Raw genomic sequence first — 24,107 nt, 5'->3', positions numbered from 1 at the left:
GCAGCTCCTCGCTAGCATGGACTCCCTCAGAGAACCTGAGGCGGGGAGGGGAGTATGAAGTGCAGGACGTGCAGGAACAAAAACAATCTCTCCCTTCACCGGGGTTTTAAAAAGCCATTCTTAGAAAAAATAGCGCGGTGCTTTCACTTTAACTAGAAAAATGGGGAACCTATGAGCCAGGCTGTTGAGTCATTTTTCACATTTCAGTAGTAGGTACTACATGCCAAACCATTAGGCGATAGTACATCTGAGGCATTTTAAACGTACGTTTTCCAGCTGAAGGTCGTGCGCGCCTCCACGCCACCTGCCCGCCCCGGCGGAGAGAAACGTGTTGACCACCGCGCAGCTTGTCACGTGTATAAAAAGCGGGCGCGTGGGTGCTGGGCGGGAAGCGGGCCTGCAGGTGGCGCTGTATCGAAGCGCCTCCCCGCGCGCGAGCGAGCGAGAGGGAAGGGAGCCGAGCGAGCGCGAGCCGGTAGCGGCTGGCGATTAGCGGGAGCAACAGTCGGGAAGCGCGGGAAGCGGCGCAGCGCTCGAGGGGCCGCAGCGAGTCTCTTCCCCAGCCGAAGAAGCGGATCCCAGAGGGCCCTGAAGGGGGAAATGGAAGCGCAGGCGGAGGAAGGTCAGTTCCTTCGGCGGCCAAGCGGTTCGGAAAGGCGCGCACGCCGGTTCCTTTCTGGAAGGGGTGTCTCTCCGCTCTCCTTTCCCCTCAGCTTCGCGCTCGGTGATGTCTCTATGCTGTATATCTATATATTGGAGTGTGGGGGTAATGTTTTGGTATCCACACCCCACCCTCATTCTGCATGATAGGAGGTAGAAAAAGTTTTGAAGAGACCCGCATGGCAAAATTTGATGAATTTTCTACGGAAAGTGTGAGCCCCACTGTTATTTCTTTCCTGTGGATCGGTAGAGTTATGGGTGCTATATATATATATATATTCTCAAGGTACATTTTTGAGTGCTTCGAGCAAAGGTGTCTTGCTCTGCTGTGATTCTCTGAAGTCGGAGCTGTTTCCTGAGAATCAAAACACAGCTGACCACCTTGAATGGCCGGTTCTCTTCTTGTCCCTTAACAAACTGCCACTTTTGAACCTTAAGAGAAACCAGTAAAATCGCCCGCCCCCCTCCACTCCACTTCTTTCTCATAAAGTGCAATCTGATAAGCCAAATAACTGGACTGTTTTAGTGTGTGACATGCTTGCATGTTGTGTGCATAGTAACAGCTGTGGAGTGCAACCCTGAAGTTGAGTCCCATTGTGTTCAGTAGAATACATTCCCATGTAAGCATGCATTGTTTAAGCAGCCATCCCAGTTACTTTCCAAGCAAGATCCATTCGCCACCACCCTGAGCCAGTAATAATTCTATTGTCATTCCTCCTCCTCCTCCTTGCACTTAGTGTATAATGTTTAAGTAATGTGTTTTTTAAACGCCCCATTTTTGTACACTAAAACAGCAGCAGCAGCAGCAACAACAACAACTCCACACTTGTATTTTCCACTAACATTTTTTGTCCTCTTCCTGGGATAGGAGTGCTGGTTACCTGTCGCTCACAGAACGAAAGTTCCTTTCTTGACTCCGAAGGTAGTGAAAGCAATAAATATTTAGTTTAATTAAAGGCTCTCATGGGCTTTGAGGATGAAACAGCTTTCACAATACCTTCTGAAGTTTTATTTTGCTAATGATCATCTGGTTGATATATAAACCATCTTTCCATGAGGGTTATTGCAGTATTATCTCCCTAGGGCTTTGCTTGGATTGCTGCATAACAAGCTTGGCAATTCAAAGCAAATATACTGTTGTAATACCTCCTAAAAATCTACTGCTCCATAAACCTTATTCCTAACCAATAGTTTTCTCTGTTTGCTGTGTCTATGTACACATCAGATTTATGGCAGATTTCATGCATTTCAGCTCGATATGGGTAGCATTAAAATGTTTACTATTAAAGGAATATCTAATAAAATTAGAGCTTTTCCATGCAGCATTTGCTTCTTAATGACCTCTGTCCTCACAGTGGAAAGTATAATCCTCTTCTTATGACTCGGTCAGTCGCATGCACACTGCTGAGTTGTTTCTAGGCCTAGTAATCACAGCGGAATGTTCTCCACCTTGTATTTTTAAGTGAAAAGAAGCACTCTTCCATCTCATTAACATATCTGAAAATGTTTGATTTCATTTTCTTGAGGGAGAAATGTGCATAAACCTCTTCCAACTGCCTTATCACAGGAATAAAATTTTAGAGCCTCCTTGTTGATTAAATGTATATGCTAGTAATTTGTCTCAAGAATAATGCAAGTGGTGTTCTTTAAAATTCATCATTACTTGTCTTTGTTAATCATCTGAATCAGTGTTAGAAACTGAGATATGAAAGCTAGGAGCTAAATGGCATCTTAAGCCATTTATGGGCGCATAATAACCCATTTAAGATTATGGGTGCAACAATGCCCATATGTCTAGGTGCACATTTTTATAAAAAGAATACAAAAGCTGGAAATGAATGAACTGCAACTAAAATATTATGTTTATTTTTCACATGGTCTAGTCCTTCCCCTAATATTCTTAAGAAGGTCTCTTTTCCAGTCTTCAGAGTAGCTGGAATTGGGGTGGCAGAAAAAGGTCCTACTTTCCTTCCACTCTGCAGTTTTAATCTGAAATTAAAGTACAGTGGTACCTCGGGTTACAGACACTTCAGGTTACAGACTCCGCTAACCCAGACTCCGCCTAACCCTCAGGTTAAGAATTTTGCTTCAGGATGAGAACAGAAATCATGTGGTGGTGGCGGCAGGAGGCCCCATTATCTAAAGTGGTACCTCAGGTTAAGAACAGTTTCAGGTTAAGAACAGACCTCCAGAATGAATTAAGTTCTTAACCCGAGGTACCACTGTATTGCTCCCAGAACTCAGAAACTGCCCGCACTAATGACATTCCCCGTCGCAAAATGCGCCTAGAACAATGGGAGTTTCAAACACTGATCTGAATGTAATTGGGCTCTGTTCCACACCTCAATTCTATGTTTATTTATCTAGGAGTATTTATGGAATCTTAACTCCCAGATAGGCCAGTTGGGATAGGTTAGGTCAGGATGTGACAAATCCCCACCACCCCACAGCTGAGCTGGCCTGAACCCAGTATAAATGACTTTAAAACAGTGTGGAGGTGGGGCTGCCTTGGCATCTCTCGCCCTGTGCTCACAGCAGCCTAGGCAGAAGGGGAGGGACAGACATGGTTGCACTAGCTTGCAGCTGGTTCAGCCAACAGGCCTGGCTCAGATACCAGGCTAGCTTAGCTCTGTCCCTTCACTGCCCCCCCCCATTTTTGGGCTCTGCTTGTGGGCAGAAGGGTAAGGATGTGTACCAGCAGGGTGATGCTTGCATCATTCTGTAGGCAGTGGGGGCCCAGCAGGGCTGGGCATCAGTACAGCTTTGGCCATTCTAACACACACCCCTGCCAGCTCAGGTCAAAGAGGTCTGATTTGCCTTGCCACCCTGGCATATCTGTTCCTGCTGGCTAGAGGGCAACCCTCCAGTGCAAGTTATGCTGGTATAGAGGGCAAACTGTATCCTAACTCTGTTCATTTGTGAGTTTCATCCACAGATCTTGGTGCAATGCCTAAGGAAGACTTTTTTAAATTTCAGCAGGCATTTTCTGGTTTTTGTTTTAAACTGATTTTTGTTGTTGTCATTTCAATGTTACTGTGCACCACTTAGAGACTAAGGTGTTAAGTAATACATCAACGAATACATAAAATAAACTTACAATTATAAAAAATGCAGGTGTAATGAAATTCATCTCATAGGAGAGGCAGCAGATGAATTATATTGCCACTCCCCCACCCCCACCCCCTGCTAGATGCAGTTAGGCTGCAACTTGTCTTGCACAGAACAGTTGTCCCATCATATCTTCACTGGTTAGGATTGCTCTCTAAACTCCATTGCACTCAGCTGAGTACAATGAATTGAGCAATAATCTGTACATGGTGTATAGATGTATGTATAGTTGAAGAAATTGTCAGCATGTAGAGCCACTGTCAATTGTAAATCCCAGTTACGTGCATCTACACAAGCACAATGTTGTCCCTTCACCTTCCTGTGTGTAGTGAGTTTTATGTACATATGATTGTAGCCTAAGCACGCATACTTTCATACCATGATAGAATTCAAACGTAAGAAAAGGGGCAGATGGGCAGCAACTTACGGATGATCGCTGCAAAAACGTAACTGCGTGCACCAGTTCAAACCCTTTAGCCCCTAGCCCCAAGAGCCATTTTCTACATTCCTGCCCTGTGATAGCTTCATGCACAGCCTTCCCTCAAATATTGTCAGGTTAGTGTATAAATGCTCTGCTATAACTTGCTTTCCTATTTAACAGATGTGAGCCTGGGAGAAGCTTTTGACTGACCGCACAGCACACTCTTATCTGCAGTTTTACTCAGTGTGTGGCATTTAATTATTAATTGTAGATCTAAATGGGCATCAAAGGCCAGAGCACTCTCTGTTCACCTCCCTTATAGTGTTGGCAAAATGACTTAGCAGTTAAACCTTATTTTGAGGGATTAACCAGAATACATGTAGTGCCTGTGCTGCTTACATGCTTTCTACATATTATTATTTATTCTGTGGGGCCTGTAAAGGGGTGTTTAATTTTTTGTTGTTGTGAAAAGGTTATGAGGGGAGGAAAAGGTTGGTGTATTGTTTGGTGCCCACACAGGGAACAAGCATTTTCAAGTAACAGGCATGCTCCTTGAACCCTTTGTTTAGTGGTTTAAAGAAGCTGATTAAACAAAATGAAAGGGTTTTGAACTGCAGTTCTTGGCTTGTCTAATAATTCTAGCTTGGATTGCAGCACAATGCGTTTCCCCCCATTTTTGGCTTGCTTCCCATTTTGTAAATGGAATTCATCAATAATATTCTGAAGAATTAAATTCTTCACCACAAAAGACAACTGGGAATATATTAAGAGCTGATGAGCTGCAGCATGTAATTTGAATTCGTTTATATCTCAATCTCACAAATATCCTAGTTATCGCCATGTCAGATTTGATAGGCCTGTTGTACTTGGAGCCAAACTAGAACAATCTGCATCTGTGGCCATACTGTCTAGCTCTAGAGTCTGAGGGAGGCTCCCTCCATTGACTTGGCTGGACTGTCATTTGGCTCCCCCCCCCCCATACTATATCCCCTGATTATTATTTTTAACATGGTCATTAACCATTTATGTAACTTGGGGAAGAACCGGTGCTCAATTTGTAAGCTTATATATTTTTAAAGTCCCGAGAATGCTTCTGTTGGTTATTACTATACAGTGGTACCTTGGGTTACAGACACTTCAGGTTACGCGTTTTCAGGTTGTGCACTGCGCCAAACCCGGAACAGGTTACTTCCGGGTTTTGGCGCATGCGCAGAAGCGCCAAATTGTGACCCACGTTTGCGCATACATGGCGTTGTGGGTTGCGAACATGCCTCCCACACGGATCACGTTCGCAACCCGAGGTTCCACTGCATAATATTTTTGCCTCAGATGCTAGTCCTACTCAGAGTAGACTCACTGAAATGAATTAAAAATCCAAACATTAATTTCAATGGGTCTGCCCTAAGTAGGTTTTAGCTGGATGTAGCCTGTTATTATGACCGAAGTATCTTACCCAAAAAGATCTGCACAAACCAGTTTATCTGAGTGCATTATTTTCAGGGTTGGGGGACACATTTACTTTTAATTGCTTAATCATATGGGACTAAACTGCATCATGTTGTAAGGACCTTTTATTAAATCTTAGAATTGTAAAGTTGGAAGGGACCCAAGGGTCATCTAGTCCAGCCCACTGCAATGATCAAAAAGTCAAAAACTCTGGGGAACCTTCCCTAAAAAAGGTCAACAACTTTGGGGTTCTACTCCTAAAAAAAGGTCAATAACTCCTGGAAACGGGGGGGGGGGGGGCCACCGGAGGGATCTTTGCATCACGGCGCCGGATATGCTTAAGACAGCCCTGCCAGGAATCATGATTACCGTAAATTTCGCTCCATAACACGCAGATTTTTCCTCCTAGAAAGTAAGGGGAAATGTCTGTGCGTGTTATGGAGCGAATGCCTACAGATGGCGGGGGAATCTGCTGCAGTTGTGAGCAGTCCGTGGCTCGCTTTGAAACAGCAAAGCGGGTGTAAGCGGCTCCTGTCAGCGAGCCGAGCTGGGGAGGAGGGAGAGAAGCAGAGCGGGCTTGGCTGCTTTAAAACAACCCCGTCCTCTATGTTCCTCTCTCCTCCCCACTGAGCTGCTAAGTAGCAGCAAAGCTTTTCAGCCAGCCTAGCCGGGAGGAGGGAGAGAAGCAGAGGGGGTTGGCTGCTTTAAAACAACCCGTGCTCTCTGTCCCTGCCTGCAGTTTTTTGCTGTCCGATTTTGGATTAGCCACTGTAGGGGCTGTGTGTGTGTGTGCTTGAGCTATCGTTCTCCTCCTCCTCCTGCTTCCCGTTCACTCTCCCTGCGCCCCTGCGCTCTCCCTCCGACTTTAGAATTGACACTCTGTGTGTCTGTGTATGAGAGAGAGAGGGCTCCTTCTCCTCCTCCTGCTTCCCGTTCACTCTCCCTGCCCTCTCCCTCCGACTTTAGAATTGACACTCTGTGTGTCTGTGTGTGTGAGAGAAAGGGCTCCTTCTCCTCCTCCTGCTTCCCGTTCACTCTCCCTGCGCTCTCCCTCTTTAGAATTGACACTCTGTGTGTGAGAGAGAGAGAGGGCTCCTTCTCCTTCTCTTGCTTCCCGTTCACTCCCCCAGCGCCCCTGCGACTTCCAGCGCCTTGCAACTTTAGGGCCAGTTCTCTCTCTGCGTGTGTGTGTGTGTTTTGACCTCACTGCGCTTGTTGGGGGAGAGTGTTGGTCGCAATTTTTCTTGATTTGTCTCAGAGTGGTTACTATCATGGTTTCCTTGCTGGGGAGGAGGGAGAGACGCAGAGCCTGCTTGTTCTAAAGGAGCAAAGCCGGAGAGGAGCCTCTCCTGCATTATCAGCAGCATCCTTCTCCACACCCCCCACGCGTGCTCCTTGTCCCTTGAGTTCTTTTCCTTCCCTCCCCACTTAAAACGTGGTTACAAAGCACGGATCCACATGGATCCTCAGGATTTTTGCACTAGGTCACCGCAAATTCACCATCAGATCACATAGCATATCCATGGCTACAGCCTGCACCAAAAAACACACGCACCCACTGTTTCATGGGGCCGCAATGGCGCAAAAACGTGGTTACAAAGCATGGATCCACATGGATCCTCAGGATTTTTGCATTGGGCTACCCCAAACTCACCGTCAGATCACATGTCTGTGGCCACAGCATGAACCACAAAAATCATACATCCACTGTTTCGTTTAGAATATTTTTTTCTTGTTTTCCTCCTCTAAAAACTACATGCATGTTATGGTCAGGTGCGTGTTATAGAGCGAAAAATACGGTAATTACATCCAAACAAGCTAAAATCAGAAGCCAACTTTAAGGCTTGTTTGGAAGCTATTAATTGTAGTTCACAGTTTGGACATGAACAGGAAGCTCTGTTTAATTGGTACTTGCAGGTTTATTTTGTCACTTGCATGAAAAAAGAAGTGAAGGATAAAGGAGCATGCAGAGTGAAGTGGTGCGGGTGCATGCGGCTTGGGCACTTCCTAGTTTATTCAGCCAAAATTTGATTGTCCCAAATCAAACAGTCATTTTGCGGAAGAAATATTGAACCACTTTGTGCATTATTAATTATGTCAGCATATACTTTACCTAAAAATCAGTTTGAACCAAGAGTTTTGTTCTTTGTTCCATATTTTCTATAACATAGAGAATAGAAATATTTCCCAGGCATTCTGATATGCCAGCAAATGTAGGACAAACCTTGAGGGTTTAGATATTTGCTTTCTTGTATTTGTTGTTATGCAGCTTATATTTAAAGCACTTTGTGAGTCTCATTTATCAAGTAGTAAGGTTTTAGCTGGAGCTTTCCCTCTATCTCCATTCCTTTTCTCAACTTGGAGAGCTTACTTTTCCCTTGGTTGACAGGGTAGTCTATGACTAGCTGCTCTTTTTTTAATTTTTAGAGTAGAGTTAATTGTAATGGTTGTTAATATTTGTATGCTGCTTTTCCAACGGCCAAGTTCAGCTCAAAGTGGCTCAACAATAAGTACAAATACAAACAGTACTTCCTAATACAAAAGAATTATATAAAAAGGTATAATAAAACACAATAACTCAACCAAAACAATATAGAATAGCAAAACCACAAAATATGAATCAAGCACACTGGATAAGTATTAGGAATGCCGGTTAACCCTGCAACCAAAAAGGGAAAGGACCAGAATTGAACAAGTGTTTTGACAAATCCAAAGGGAGAAGATTGTTTTACTTTATTGAGAATCATAAAGATTGTCATTCTCTGCCATCAGCCTTTCTTTTCTCTTTTTTATAGAGTTGATGTGAAGATTCCAGTATCTGTGTTTTATGAATAACTTTATTGTTTCCTCTTATCTGTGGGTTTGGGTAAGAGTTCTTCCACTGTCAGGGAGAATGTCACATTTGCTAACATTTTATTGGCCCTATCCTAGAAGTGAGAGCAGAAGCAGCCTAATACAAAGTGTCCTCAATCTCTGAAAAAGTGTGAATTATGACAATGAGTCCAGTATTCCTTTCTAAGTTCATCTGTTCCTCTTAACGTCTGTTAACTACAGTACAGTTAACATCTCTAGGCCTAATGGAACCATTGTTCAGGCTAGAACCTCTGTATCATTCAGGGCCCTGGATTAATGGCGCTGTCCTGAAATAGAATATTTTCAGTAGCATTACTTCCTCCAATTTGCACAACACCACTCTAGCAGTTAATCAACAAAGCAATGGCAATTTGCTTTTAAAGAACTATTGACTTCAAATATTAGTTTAAGCAGCAGGAAAGAAGTATAATAAGTCTATGCACTGCCTGTAAAGAAATGATATTGTTCAGTTGGCTTGAGTACATATTGCTGAAGGGTGGCATTTTAACTAAAATAATTAAGCAAATGTGAGAGCATTTGGCAACTACCCATAATCAAGCAGCTGTTTGGGAGGAAGCAGAGAACTCCTGTAATTTCCAAAGTTTCTTTCTGTGTTGTTTCTTTTGAATGCACTTGATGTGCCATTTAAGTTGTCATAAGGTCTGAATTAATTAGGTGCACAAGCTGATGATAAAGAAGGCTGTACATGTGATGGAGAGAAATAGAAATGTAGATCAGGCAGCAACAGAGAAACATGTTAGCTGGGTCAGCATGTGCTGCACTTCATGGATAATTTGAACCTGACATTTTACAGTATGTCTCTAATTGAGCTACCCCATGCACCCCAGAACTTCTCACTGTATTTTGTAAAATATACACAACATGTCTATTAAAATCCTTTATGTTTGTGACATAGTTGGGCAATGCCTGTAAGCACCAGTTAAGAACATTAGTTGTTGTTTTTTATGACTACATTCAAGAGGAGGAAATTTCTACCATAGCTAATGAATTGTGCAAATATCTTTCCATAGTTTCATCAATCTAAAGTAATATGAGTTAATGTGAGTTGAAAGCCAGTGTGGTGCTTAGCTGTAGAAATCCTAGGGCTAAATATGCACTCAGCCACACCTGTCTCACAGGGTTGGTGTGAAGATAAAAATTACCGTAGATCTATGCAACCTTTAACTCTTTGGAGAACAACAGAATACAAATGTCATGGTAAAAGGCTAGATGGCAGTCCTTTCCCCCTCAATTACAACTAAATAGGAAAGCAAGAAATAAGTTTGAAGATAAAGGATTTCCTAGTAAACAGTTTCTTTTCTGTAATAAGGAGGGTCACAATCCATAAATCACTGATTCCACACATGTGCAATTTCTTTTCCTGGGAGGTGGGCTTGCACTCTCATTGGTGCTTCCAAGGCTGATGCACTGAAATTTATTTTCTATTTTTGCTTATCACGTCTTCCAGTTAAGATGGTGGTTAGCGAAAAGGCATACCAAAGAAGGAATCTATTCCACTTGCTTATTTTCCAGTGTATGTGATTAAGGGGGGGGGGGGATAGGAGGATCTTTTCTACATCTCTACACTCTCCAAAAGTTAGCTTGCTGCTGAGAAAGGAAGTGCCTGCCTGTTTCGTTGCTTCGTTTACCTTCCCAAATAGTCCAGATAAAAAGACTGACATGTGGTGGTATGAATTGAGTTTCTTCAGATTGGGATCAAGTATGAGGTCTTGCAAATTGTGGCTGGTGCAGGCATGATTATTGGGAGGTACAGAATTATTTATGGGCTTGAAAATACTGGATAATGAAAAGTGGCAGCACAGTACTTGTGCTTGACATATTGTTTCAAACCTAGACAGGTTTTCCTGCTGGCATTTTTGGAGCTCTGGAGAGATTTTTCCCCCAATCACATTGCCACGGTGATGGGTAAACTCTATTGTCATACTCCAATGTATTTAAAAGGATTGAAGTCTTGTGCCATTTAGAAAATGGTCATCTGTTAAGGGGAATATTAGCAGCACCATTGAAACAATGCTGTAACTGTACTGATACCCTCTTAGAAGGATTGTGCCACTCAGAGATCCATTCCACCTGATGGGAGCCATGTTGGCTTTAGAAGTACTGTGGCACTATCTGCTGTGATCGGCAAGGGTATTCATTCTATTTTACCCCTCACAGTGTTGTCGGCTTTAGAATGAGTTTTGTTGTCATCATAGGGATGATGATGATGTTGATGATGATCTGTTATACTCAGTCCAGGCATCTCCTCTCCTTCTGTGGCAGCTATGTTCTTTAGAATCAACACTGCAGCAGATCTAGAGGGTCTAGGCTCTTGACGCAATCACAGTGCAGATCAGTTTAGTACAATAGAAACGAATAGTTCAAGTGACTTGGGTGTGCTGATTTCAACTCCACCCCTTTTGAATTTCTGTTCAGGTTTCCTGGTGGCTAGATGTCTTAAAAGTGGATGTGTAGAGTGGGGAAAAGGCTAGTGGCAGCCAGACTGAAAGTGGCTGGCTTTGAGAAGTGACAATTTGGTTATCCATATATCATCATTGTATTAAAATACATTACTGAAGCAATATCATAACAGTAGAACTTGAAAAATCTTGAGCCCTCAATTGATCAGGTGCATAGATATCTGGGCCTAGCAACTAGGCTTTGAAACATGTTGCCAATCCTAGATCCTAGAAATACTGTATTTACTTGAGTCTAATGTGCCATCAAATCTAACACACACCTCAATTTTCAGAACCTTGAAACCAAAAAAAGTATTTGCTGGTGAATGTAAATTTGCCATCGAATCTAATGCGCACCTTAATTTTCGCAACATAATTTGGCCAAAAAAAGGTGAGCACTACATTCCAGTAAATACCATATGTCTTAGTAAGTGTGAAATGTCATGCATTTCAAAGAATACTTGAATAGTATTCTGATCTGTTGCTTGCAAGAGGAAGGTTAGAAAGGTTTGCACTGTGACATATGGATGCCTTTTACTATTAAGTTTTCTGAAACTGAACAACAGAAGAGCTGCCTTGGTATAAAGCTGCAGAGAAGCATATTTATGTTATACTGAAGACAATTCTGGGAATTTGGGGGACAAAAGACGACTGACTTCACAAAAGAAGAGTTTTCAAATTCGGGGAATACTGTATTATGGCTCATTTGATTTCTGGGAGCTATCAAAGGTATATCCAGAGTGTTGCTCCTGATGGGACAACTCCCTCTGAAGAAGCCAGTACATAGCTTGGGAGTACTTCTGGATCCTTTGTTGTCACTAGAGGCTCCATGGCCTTCCATCAGCTGTGCCCATATCTGGACAGGGACAGCATAACTTCTGTCATGTAGGCTCTGGTAACCTCTAGGTTAGATTGCTATAATGCACTGTGCTTGGGGCTCCCTTTGAAGCCAGTTCGGAAACTTCAGCTGGTGCAGAATTTGGTGGCCAGGTTGCTCATCAGGGCAAGATGGTTTCACCAATCCTGACCCGACTGCACTGGCTGCCAATTAGTTTCTGGGCCCAGTTCAAAGTGCTGGTTTTGACCATTAAGCCCTAAATGACTCATGGCCACAATACCTCAAGGACTGTCTTTCATCATATGAATTGATTCGGACCCTGTGATCATCATCTGATGCCCTTCCTCATGTGCCTCTCCTACGAGAGATCCGGGGGTAGCAACATGAGAATCAGTGTTTTCCGCAGTAGCTCCCCATTTGTGGAATGCCCCCAAGGAGACTTATCTGGTGTCTTCATTACATATATTTTGGTACCAGGCAAAAATGTTTCTCTATAACCAGGCCTTTGACTAATTTGCATTCTGTGGCCTTTTAAATGTGTTTGTGGGAAGGCGGTTATTGGTTTTTTGTTTTTATTATGTATTCTGTATGTTTTATCTTGCATTTTTATGTTGTGAACTGCCCTAAGACCTATGGATGAAGGGCGGTACACTACTACTACTACTACTACTACTACTAATAATAATAATACACCTTCATTGGGTTTGAACAAATGTCATCTGCAGTTATCGAGGGTTTATATAGGAATGTCTAGAGATTATTTATTTGTAGGGGTGAATCAATTGGGGACACACCTCATCTGTCTTATTGGTTCATTTTTACAAGGAACAAATAACTAAAAATATTTGGCTCAGTTTCCAGCTGGACATGATCATTGGTCCATTTGACAGAAAATGGATTTCAGCTTGCTGGTACTGATAGAATAACAACAGGGAAAAGTGGCTGTATTTACTTTCAAGGTGGTGAAATTGCAGAAATCTTAAATGGAAACGGAAGATATAGATTGCTACAAGGATAAAAAGAATCATATTTTGTGTGTTAGAACTGCATTTTGTGGATATTAGGAATACCAATACATCTAAATTGGTGCTATGGTGTCCTTATGACATTCTTATTTCTGTTAGGTCAAGACAATAAATATACACGCAGATGGCAACATTTGGGAACTGGGCTGCTTGTTGCTTAGCAGCATATTTTGAAGGGAGAGTAAGAATATGAGTATAGAACAAATTTTATGTTCAGTTTACACAGGTCTGTTTAAAGAGAATATTCCTTTTTTTGACAAGTTGTAAATGGAAATGCCATTTGAAGCTAAGAGGCTAGGTACATCATTCGAGTATATTTTATGTACAAAATAAAATAGATTGTAACTTTTAGGTCTTGTCTATGGAGCGTGGAGGACAGGGTGCAGATGATCTTTGTGCATGTAAAAAGATCCCAGATTCAGTTATTCTGTGTTGCGTTTAAATCATTTTTTACAGAAAGACTCATTCTTGCTTTTTACAGAAAGACTCATTCATCTTAATATTTACAACCAGATGAAGGTTTCATTTTTGGAATAATACATTTTCAGAGTCCTTTTTACAGTTATATCAAAAATTACTGATTTGGTTATACTATTAGAAATACATAGACTGATAATTATGAAATTATGGTAAGGTTTCATAATTTAACTGTTTATATTTGGACAACTTTTCTGCTGTGCTTTATTGGAAGGAGAAAAATAATCATTTCCTTAATAACAATTTAAACAATTTACTTAACTAAAACAATAACATTATAGCATATGTATCCATATTTGTTAACTGATGCAGTTAAACAATTTTAAAAAAAAGTTTTAGCACACATGAAAAACTTAAACTAATCCTTATTTCCTGATGTTAATAGCCTTTGGACTATAATGTAACTTAAATAGAAAACCATCATTAGAAAGATTTTTCCTCCAAAAGCATTTTATTTTAAAAATCCAATTTAAATAAAAAAAATTATTTAAATAAAAAAACTGATTTAAATTAAAAAAATTGATTTTTATCCAGCCTGGTTCCCACTAATTTTTTGTGACAAAACTTGTGTTATAACATCTCCTAGCAGAAGAGTGGATGCTCTCAATAAAATAATTTTATTTTCAACAATGTGTTTCTCTTTTCTATGTATATAAGTGGTAATTAAAAGGTATATATTTCATTTTTCAAATCACCACATTTTCCAGCAAGGTAACATTGTGGTTATATTCCGGGTGACTGTACAATGTAGACTGTACACTGGTGCTTCGGTAGCTCTTTCATATGGATTTTTATTTCTCCTGTACCCTTTCTGGAAACAAAAGACTGGTGTGCACATGCCGTGACCTATGTGTGAAAATCCACTTGGCTCAAAAGAAGAGCCCTGCTGGATCTAGGCCCATCAAGTCCAGCATTCTGTTCTTACAGTGCCCAAACAGATGTCTAGCAGAAGCCTGCAAGTGGGACAGGAGGGCAATTGCACTCTCATATTCTGCAAGTTGGGATTTGGTATTCATCTGATGTACATAACTGTTTTCCCTTGTACATATTCTAAAGTGGGAATAAAGAGTCATTGTGGATCAAATAAAGAAGTCCCCAAAGATATTTTGATAATCAGACCTAATTTTACATCTTTCCAGTACAATTGACATAAACTGATGTTTTTGTTGCTGTTTGTTTGAGTGTGTGTGTATCTCATATACATTATTTCAGCTTGTTAAATATTTAGACGTTGGCTGCTCTGGGTTTTTTGTTTGTTTTGCTTTGTTCTTTTGCTTTGTTTTATGATTTGGTGCTAAGTCGCTTGCTGAAAATGGCAGTAGCAGTGCTGAAGCTAGCAATGGATTTCCAAATTGTCAAGCAGAGGTCTTTTCCACCTCTGGAACCTAATCACCTGTTAATTAGATATCAAATCTGACTCATTCTGCACACAAAGCATTTGCTATTCTTCTACATGATGGTCCCTCTTTGTTAAGATCCTTACTAATTCAGAAAAAAAGATTTAAAGGAGATTTGAACAAGCATAAGGCATTTTGTTTTGTTTTGTTTTGTTTTGTTTTGTTGTTTTGTTTTAACAAGTTTGCATTTCCTATCTAGGAAAAAAAATCCCTGAAACTTGTCATCTTACTTTCAAAGGTCTGTTGGAAAGGCAAGTATTACATGAAGTAGATGAAGACATGGTCACTGATGTTGATTTTACCAACATGATTTCTGAAGAAGAGCAAGAAGAATTAAAAGCTGAACTTGTCAAGGTAACTTTCTTTGTCTCCTGAATCTGTCATCTCAAACTAAGGGCTGGTTTTGGAAATCACAGCTGATGCCAATCTTTTCCCATGCAATTCTCCTTGGGCACATTGCTATAAAAGCAATTGCATGAATACCAATACCATGACTGTATGCCTTACCACCATATGTGTGAAGTGGTTCCTGCATGGATTGAGCAGAGTTCAACCTTTTTCTAATAAAATGTAATTGGAGGCAGGGCAATAACTAGCCAGGTAGTTCTTTACCTTAAACAGGAGCATTCTTGCATATGGATTCACTGAGAACGTAACCAATGCACTAGAATGGATAGTGTGCCAAAATTTGGGGTGCCTTGTCCAGCCATGAAGTGCTTTGGGCAACTTTCATGTATCAGTTTTTTCTGTCATACAGTTTGTTCAATAGAATAAAATGGAGTGATTCCGTGTTTCCACGTATGTCACGCTTGAGTTATTTGAAGAAAAAGCTTGGATATAAATGTGATCAATAAAATAACATTAAACTCATCAGTTCAAAATATACAAATGAGGTTTCTTTGATTAATATACAGTAATACTTTGAAAATAATGTATTTGTTCTTTCATTTTTATGTCTCCACCACCCCTTTTCAAGTCATAAAAGCAGGCATAAATTATGTTGTGTTTCACTTTTGTAAGTCTTTGTCCCCCAGTCTTTCCTTTTCAGTGATAACAAAATAAAAAAATTCCTTCCAGTAGCACCTTAAAGACCAACTAAGTTAGTTCTTGGTATGAGCTTTCGTGTGCATGCACACGAAAGCTCATACCAAGAACTAACTTAGTTGGTCTTTAAGGTGCTACTGGAAGGAATTTTTTTATTTTGTTTTGACTATGGCAGACCAACACGGCTACCTATCTGTAACTTTTCAGTGATGTGAGCAGAGGTTAAGGCCTTCATCCTCCAGCACATCCCACAATACGTATTGTTTGTAGTCACAGCAGTTAATGGAATCTAGGTCAGCTCAGATCACAAGACTGTCCTAAATTGTTCACAGCATTCAAATGGTATATAATTACATTGTTCAAAGGAAATGCATTGGGGATTTGCATTTTGAAATGCTTGGAATTTTTCAGAATTTACTAAGTTTCTGGAGCTCTAATGAATTCATTCTATTTGGAGTGGCTGCTGTACTTCCAATGGGAGTAGTTTGCCTACTGGTTTTCAGTGCCTTTGAAAATATTTCCCTGTATCATTGCCTTAAAAGCCTTAGAACTGTCACATTCCCATCTTAAGATTTTCCCCAAAGCCATGATTCCCCACTTCCCAGTTGTATTGCAGTTCCCAACTGCATTTTCCCAATTGTATTGTTTCTTGAATAATCCTCAAAGTGTACAGTGAATGTGAAGATTTTCATGGATGTTAAGGAACATATAATTCAACATATAATTCAAAATGTAGTAGCTTCTGAGGGGAGATAATTTATAACTTATTGCTGTATATATAGCTGATACCTTCTGTGCAGTTAGTTCTCCATGAAAACGTAGGTTCTGCAACTTAATATTCATATGTATAAATTGCACTCAATGCCCAAATGACAGCAAAGTTGCTCATCTTAATTCTGTTAAAAATAGCCCAGTCCAGAAAGGCCTAACTGTGTATGGAATTAACATTTTTCACATCATAAGATAAATATGTCTCTGAAGAGACTACCTTGGAGAATTACAATTTGAAAATGAAACTAAACGTTGTATAATCCACCACAATGTTTCATTTAATGAGACATATGCAATAATAGAAAAGTAGCTGAAGATGTTTATTTCTTTAAACTGGGACTAATCAGTTTTTCCAAGTCCAGTAAAAACAATGTGAAATGACTGTTGTACCCACCCAAGCCCTTCTGTGTGGTACTCCTCCCAATTTACAACCTGACTATTCTGCTTTACATACGGTAATCAGATGAAATGTAAGGCTATATTTAATTTAATTGGTTTTATTATAATGACACAAGGAAAATAGCTTTCTCTTTCCCAGCATGTTTTTAACTAGGCTGCTTTTTCTGTCTCTTCTGGGTTATACTGATGGGAGCCATTTTTATTTTACATACACTGCCTCTCCTTAAAGGCTCAAATTACTTCCTAACCATCTGTTCAGTACATATGTACATACAGATCCTTGCGCATGACATTGTGCAGCTCATTGCCTGACAAACTTTGAGCCATTATGGCTAATAAATCCAGAAATGAGCAGGCAAACACATTGCTCCTAACTTGTTTGCTAGCCTGGCCATTTCTGTCTTTTATATTTGTAGATTTTGGTAGTCCATAGGTCAATGAGAAAAGCAATGAAATACATGTGAGATTATTTTGACGCTACTTTATTAGGTCTAAAGATTCAAATACCATGGCATTTTTGTACTTGAAGACATTGCGTCATCTAAAACCATTTTACGTTTATCATGAAGAGAAATAATGCAGACTTTTCTTCTGCTAATTCTATTCAGCTTGAAGATGAAATTGCAACTTTGCGACAAGTGTTGGCAGCAAAAGAGAAGCATCTTGTGGAAATAAAACAAAAGCTTGGCATCAGCCTGATGAATGAACTGAAACAGAACTTCAGCAAGGGCTGGCATGATGTGCAAACTACAACTGCGTAAGTAAAAACCTGCACACCCTTTTCCTTTGTACTCCTCTCATTATGAAAGCAGCATGGTGCAATGGCTAATGTATTGGACTTTGTTTAAAGTGACCTATGTTCCAAGTCCCATTGGGCTTTGAAGCTCACTGCATTGCCTTCGTCCCCATCCTTGCTGAAGATAAAATTGAAAGCCAGTTAATGTGCCACCCTGAACTCTTTGGAGATAATATGGAATACACACATGGCAAAGAATTCAGTACATTTAGTCAAAAGCCATTTTGTTGTTGCCATTGCTATCTCCAGTAATTTGAAATCTATTTAAATACACCTTCAAGGGGTCACTTTGCATGCTTTATTCTACAGGTAGCATACATGAATTTATTTTCTTGCCACCTGACTTCCTTTGCTTTTTTATGAATGGTTCAGATGCCCCCCCTTTTTTTTTGCAATCAGCACAGAGAAGTGGGCTGGCTGAAAGTATCCTGATGTGCAATGGACTCTGCAGCCACCATGCTTTGTGTGCTTACTACAAGTGGCTCTTTTCTAATATAACTGCTGTAGCAGCATGTAAACAGTAGGACACTGCCATGTTAACATGGTGGCCATTGTTGTTGAACTACTTTGTGTGGATGATGGCAGGGGCAGACTTTGCTAATATGGCGCCCTGAGTAAGGACAAAATTTGGTGTGCACACACACACCGTATAAATGATGTTGTTGTTATTATAACAATTAGTGTCTCATCAGTTGGGTGCTCTATGCAGAGGAACTGTCCATGCTACCATAAAGCCAGTGTTAATGATGGTCACTGCTGACATGATGGAGTTGGCATTCTTTCTATTCACAACAGACATTAAGATATATTGGTCACAACACACTGGAGCCCTTCCAAGGATGGAAACTATGCATGGTGCAGCATTCAACTAAGTTTTATGCAGTGTGGACCCATGGGAATTAAAGAACACAATTATGTCCATTGATTTCATTGCATCTAACCTGAATAAAATTCAGCTAACTATTTTGCACAAGGAAAAGAACTCAACAGAGAAAGAACTTTAGTTGCGGTCATCTTCATTCTAATAATAGAAAAAAATCCTGAACTGGCTTAAAGAAAATAAGCAGTAACGTTTGTTCATTGGTTTCTACTGTGATGGTTGTACCAGCTGCATGTGCAAATCTGAATAGTTATTTTTTGAATGCCATTCTGTTTATTATTTCATAATAGTAATGAAAATATGAACAATATATTATTAATGACATTTTTTAAAGGCTAGTACCTTAAATATATATCTCCAGGCAGAAGAGAAGGTGAACTGTGAAAATGCACACTCAGCAAATACATTAGTAGCTGAATAGGTAGCCTCTGAATTTTAAAAAGCTTAGCAACCCTGATGAAGAATGCAAGCATAGCAAGTCAAAGCATGTTGCATAAATCAGCCATGTGCATATTTAAGAGGATTGTGGTTGAAGCATTCTTTGCATTATCTGACTGTTAGAAACAGCAAAACCATTTTGGATATGCACCTGTGGTCTAGATACTATCAAGGAACCCTAGAATAATAATTGCAGTGTTGCAAAATTACTGAAATGGCTTATCATTATTTGCCTACATATTACAGTTGTGTCCCCACCTTCCTCCAAGGAGCTCTGGTACATTTTATCGCTGCAACTCTGAAGTAGGTAAGGCTGTGAGATAGCAGTTTACCAGTGACCATCCATTGAGTGTAATGGCTTTGTGAGGATTTGAACCGGGTTTCCTTGATCAAAATTCCAACACTCTGCACAACTTGTGATCCATCAGGCTCAGTGCCTCCCACCAGCCAGCACTGGTGGTCTGCCATTGGCTTGACAATGCCTGTGCTGGTGTGCTTTGCAGTTCTAAGCAGGAAGAAAAAACATGAAATTCGGTGACCAAGGACTCTGTCCCACTTATGCACCTTGCTGTTCACTTCTGTTTTGTGTATACTGGAGCCATCCTAAATATTATGCAAAATGCAGTAGTAGAATTTTTCTCAATATTCTCGCTCATCAGACTGTAGAAGGGTAAAAATATTTTGAATGCTTCTTCACATACAGGTTTAATAATAGTAGTAGTGATGGTGATGATGATGATGATGATGATGATAATAATAATAATAATGATGATGATGATGATGTTTATTTATACCCCACCCTCCCCAGCCAAGGCCGGGCTCAGAGCGGCTTACAAGCAATAATAAAAACAAGTTGAATGATTACAACTTAAAAACAAAATTAAAATACATTAAAATACTGAAACATTAAAATATTAAAATGTAGCCTCATCGCAGGAGGAGAAGGAAAGGAAAAAAGAGAGGGAGGGAATCAAATTGGCTCCAAGCCAAAGGCCAGGTGGAACAACTCTGTCTTACAGGCCCTGCGGAAAGAAATCAGATCCTGCAGGGCCCTGGTCTCATGAGGCAGAGCGTTCCACCAGGCCGGAGCCAGAGTTGAAAAGGCCCTGGCTCTGGTTGAAGCCAATCTAACTTCCTTAGGGCCCGGGACCACTAGGGTGTTGCTATTTATGGACCTTGAGGCTCTCCGTGGGGCATACCGGGAGAGGTGGTCCCGTAGGTACGAGGGTCCTAGGCCGTGAAGGGCTTTAAAGGTCAAAAGCAGCACCTTAAATCTGACCCTGTACTCTGCCGGGAGCCAGTGCAGTTTGAAAAACACTGGGTGAATATGCTCCCATGGCAGAGACCCCGTGAGGAGCCTCACTGCAGCATTCTGCACCCTCTGGAGTTTCTGGGTCAGCTTCAAGGGCAGCCTCGTGTAGAGCGCATTACAGTAGTCAAGCCTGGAGATGACCGTCACATGGATCACTGTGGCCAGGGCGGGGCGGGAAAGGTAAGGGACCAACTGCTTGATGCAGATTATGATTATTATTTATTGCCTGCCCTTTACCTAAGGTCCCAGGGTGGCTTACAGTATAAAAATGTATTAACTATAATAGGAACAAACTTTAGAGAGAAATATGCAGCAAAGTACTTTTAATGTTGGAGACTTGTCTTTTCCTGTTGTATATGCCCTGGCAATTCTGGGTACATCCTGACATTATTATTATTTTATTGCTACGAATTTCTCTGCTATGGGTAAAATAGTTTGTGTTTGGGCCATATAAAATACAGTTAACTCCCATATATGAATATTAGCATTTGGTAAGCTATTTTAAAACCACCCCCTTTTCTTGTGCTGATCCTGCAAATGAGTTTAATGTACAGCAGTCACAGTTCTAATGGATTTCTGATTTGAACAGTTTGAGAAGCAAATGCCTTGAACTTAAAGGGTACTTGCTTACAGTGTAATAACTGTTAATTCTTAGATACAAGAAGACACAAGAGACTCTGAGTCAAGCAGGTCAAAAGGCAACAGCAGCTTTCAGCAATGTTGGAACAGTCATCAGCAAGAAGTTTGGAGATATGAGGTACAGACGTTTTGATTTAATTTCTGGGAGAAAATTAAATCCCACCCTCCCACAGTTCTTTAATTTCCAGCATTGCAAGATTTACATTGAATCCTGGCTAAGGCGACTTTTTCCTGTTTATCACAAAGGAACTAAATGATAGCTTATTAAGCTGTATTCCTGATTTAAATCCTGGCACATTACCAGAAAAACCAGGGAGATTACATGTTGGAATTCCATCTTCTAAATAATGCCATAAAATACATCAGCAGGGATACAACAATTGCATCTCCCTAATTCTTTTCATGAACGGGGATCTTGGAGAGAGAAATGTTTTGAAGAGTGAAGCATGCCTCAAAGCTATTCTTGAAACACAAATAAATCAACTTTACTGTTCTATCAATTTCCCAAGGAACGTTAATAAAGGCTTTTGTCAAACCATCCGTATCTCCCTTCATTGACTCAACAGAATGCTCTACACAAGGAAAGGTAGATTAGTTCAGAGATTCAAAGTATTCATTCCCAAAATGTACCGTATTTTTCGCCCTATAGGACGCACCGTCCCATAAGGCGCACCTAGTTTTTTTGGGGGGAAATAAAGGGGAAAAAATTATTTCCCCCCCCCCAGGTGCGGGGCTGGGGCGGGGGAGGCCCGAGCTTCCCCCGCCCCAGCCCCCAAACAGGCAGCTCTCTGCAAGCCGTGGGAGCCCAGCGCTGGCTCCCACTGCTTGCGGAGAGGTCCGCGAAGCCTGGACGAGCTGAGCTCAGTGCGCGCAGGCTTCTGCATGCAAGCAACTCTCCGCAAGCAGCGGGAGTGCTCCCGCTGCTTGCGGAGAGGTCCGCAAAGCCTGGACGCGCTGAGCTCAGCGCGCGCAGGCTTCTGCATGCAGGCAACTCTCCGCAAGCAGCGGGAGCGCTCCCGCTGCTTGCGGAGAGGTCCGCGAAGCCTGCAGAGCGAGAGGGGTCGGTGCGCACCGACCCCTCTCGCTCTGCAGGCTTCAGCGAAAGCCTGCATTCGCCCCATAGGACGCACACATTTCCCCTTCATTTTTGGAGGGGAAAAAGTGTGTCCTATAGGGCGAAAAATACGGTAATCTTCTGGAGGAAGAAGCAATTGCTGATTATTCCCTTTGTAGGGTAGCAAGGATCTCCCTGCTTTCAGGGGAGCAAGGCAACTGTGTCTGCTTCCTCACTTGCTGGAACTAACAGCAAATTTGTGGTACAGAGGGATTTACATTGGGAAAGAGGGTAGGAGGATACAGGATAAAAGGTTAAACACATTCTTCCACAGAACCACCAATCTTCTGAATGCCTTGGGGTCATTAGCTAAGAAAAGAAAAAATAGCAAATTCTAATCCAATCCTGATTTAAGTTACACCTAGTTTGGCCTCTTTTCACTGACTTCATTGCAAAGCCTCGTTATGACTTTAAAGGAATTGGGAGAGAATTCCTATGGTTTCTGTAATTACAGGTGCAAGTGACTGAGTGTTCTATTTAATTGAATAGTGTGTTGCCATTTCTAACACCTTCATCCTCAACTGAAGGAAAACCAGTTAGGAACTACATTTGCTTGCGTTGTCCCTTGCTGACCTTGTCCTGGCCTTGTCCCCTCTTTTCCTCCTTTCTCTTCCGACTGCTTGCTCTTTGGGGTGTAGATAATTTATCTGTGTATACTCTTCTTCGACATAGGGTCCCTAGATGTTATTGGACTTACTCCCATCATCCCCTATAGACCAGTTTAGCCCGTGGTCGGAGATGATGGGAGTTGTAGTCCAAACTCATTTGAGGACCCAAGGTTGAAGAATACTGCTGTAATGCATAATAATGTGTACTGATGGTGCCATATAAATAATGAGTGAATAAGATGCTGAGATGCTGTTTGTACACAGTGTGTACATTGACAAATTACCCTTTGCTTCCATGTCATTTTAAGTTTTACTTTGGTTAGCACAAATCTTTGGTACTTGGTAGGTACTACAGAGAATCTTTTGTCTATTCACTACCACCACAAACACACACCCATGCACATAAGCAAAAAAACCCAGGAATGTGACGTTAGGATATTTATTTTTCCCTATAGACTAAAAGCTAGAGTGTAACATTTTTATATGAATCATTTTTCTCTTGTACGAATAGTTTAAAATGCTTATTTCATGTTTGAATACCCCTTGCAGTAATAAAATAGGAAGAAACTGCAAACAGGGCTAGATCAGAAATGTATTGTTTAAGCGTACTGCATTAATAAGTTGCTTGATCACTGAAGAGCTTCTTGACAATAACAGTTATTGATTTAGGCATAACACTTGCTTTTTAAAGGGGATTATTTTCTGTTTCCTGTAAGGGAAATGTCCACAGTAGTTTGGAAGGAATTTGTGTGCCAGCCTCATTCCGCAGGAAAGCTGGAGGGCTGATTGCAGCTTGGTTATCAGCCTGGGAATTAAAAGATAAATTCAGGGCAGAAGCTATTTCTTATTATGTTGAATTGATTAGTGTTTCTTAACTTTCTTAACTTCGTTAAGTGTTTAGATGCTGTGGTCCTACAGAGCAATGCTGTGTCTTTAAGTTTGGGCTGTGCCACACGTACAAACATTGAGATAATTGCTCACTAATATTTGAAATAAAAAGAGGTGCTAAATACTATCTACTTAAAATGTAGAAGCAAACAATTGCTTAATATTCTGTAGTGCAGTGCTCTGCACGTTAACTCAGTTCAGTGGGGCTTACTGCCAAACAAATGTGCACAGAATTTTAGTTGTGTGTATGTGAATTATACAGGGTGTACATTTTATTTCATGCCAAGCCCTCAGGCTGGGGTCTTCATCCATTGGAGCATCTTGTTATAAAACCTGATGGAGTGCTAATCAGGCCTGGGACATGGCAACTCATAGATCTGAATGCTCAGGAAGTACATGTATTATTAAAACCAAAACAGCCGCCTTCTCTTTGCAATAATCAGTATCTAGAATTTTATAAAATCAGTATCTGGAATAGCATATACAACTTTGAGTGCTAGATGCGGAGCTCCAGCACTGGGAATTACAGTGTCC

General features: G+C 41.0%; 2 protein-coding genes across 5 annotated transcripts in view; one reads left to right on the top strand and one right to left on the bottom strand.

Moving 5' to 3' along the window:
* Positions 1 to 384: 384 nt before the first annotated feature.
* The window catches only part of TPD52L1 (TPD52 like 1), a gene marked incomplete at its 3' end in the record, with an annotated part of 29,989 nt that continues 6,266 nt past the window's right edge, over positions 385 to 24,107 (top strand). Inside the window, exons 1-4 of one of the 4 annotated variants that reach the window (XM_079970823.1) lie at positions 385 to 622; positions 14,923 to 15,038; positions 17,507 to 17,655; positions 20,980 to 21,081. In XM_079970823.1, the coding sequence (XP_079826949.1) occupies positions 601 to 622; positions 14,923 to 15,038; positions 17,507 to 17,655; positions 20,980 to 21,081 (389 nt within the window). In that variant the 5' untranslated portion in view covers positions 385 to 600. Of the gene's footprint in view, positions 623 to 701; positions 725 to 14,922; positions 15,039 to 17,506; positions 17,656 to 20,979; positions 21,082 to 24,107 lie in introns of those variants that run through there. The other 3 variants (XM_079970824.1, XM_079970826.1, XM_079970825.1) reach the window with 3 other exon arrangements.
* The window catches only part of HDDC2 (HD domain containing 2), a 38,190-nt gene continuing 16,711 nt past the window's right edge, over positions 2,629 to 24,107 (bottom strand). Inside the window, exon 6 of the mRNA XM_079970832.1 lies at positions 2,629 to 2,649. Coding sequence (XP_079826958.1) covers positions 2,645 to 2,649 — 5 coding nt within the window. The 3' untranslated portion in view covers positions 2,629 to 2,644. The remainder of the gene's footprint in view (positions 2,650 to 24,107) is intronic.

This window comes from Podarcis cretensis, assembly GCF_951804945.1.
Source record: "Podarcis cretensis genome assembly, chromosome: 3".
Lineage (NCBI taxonomy): Eukaryota > Metazoa > Chordata > Lepidosauria > Squamata > Lacertidae > Podarcis > Podarcis cretensis.
Note: the sequence above shows the minus strand (reverse complement) of the source record. Positions and strands in the feature narration are given on the sequence as shown.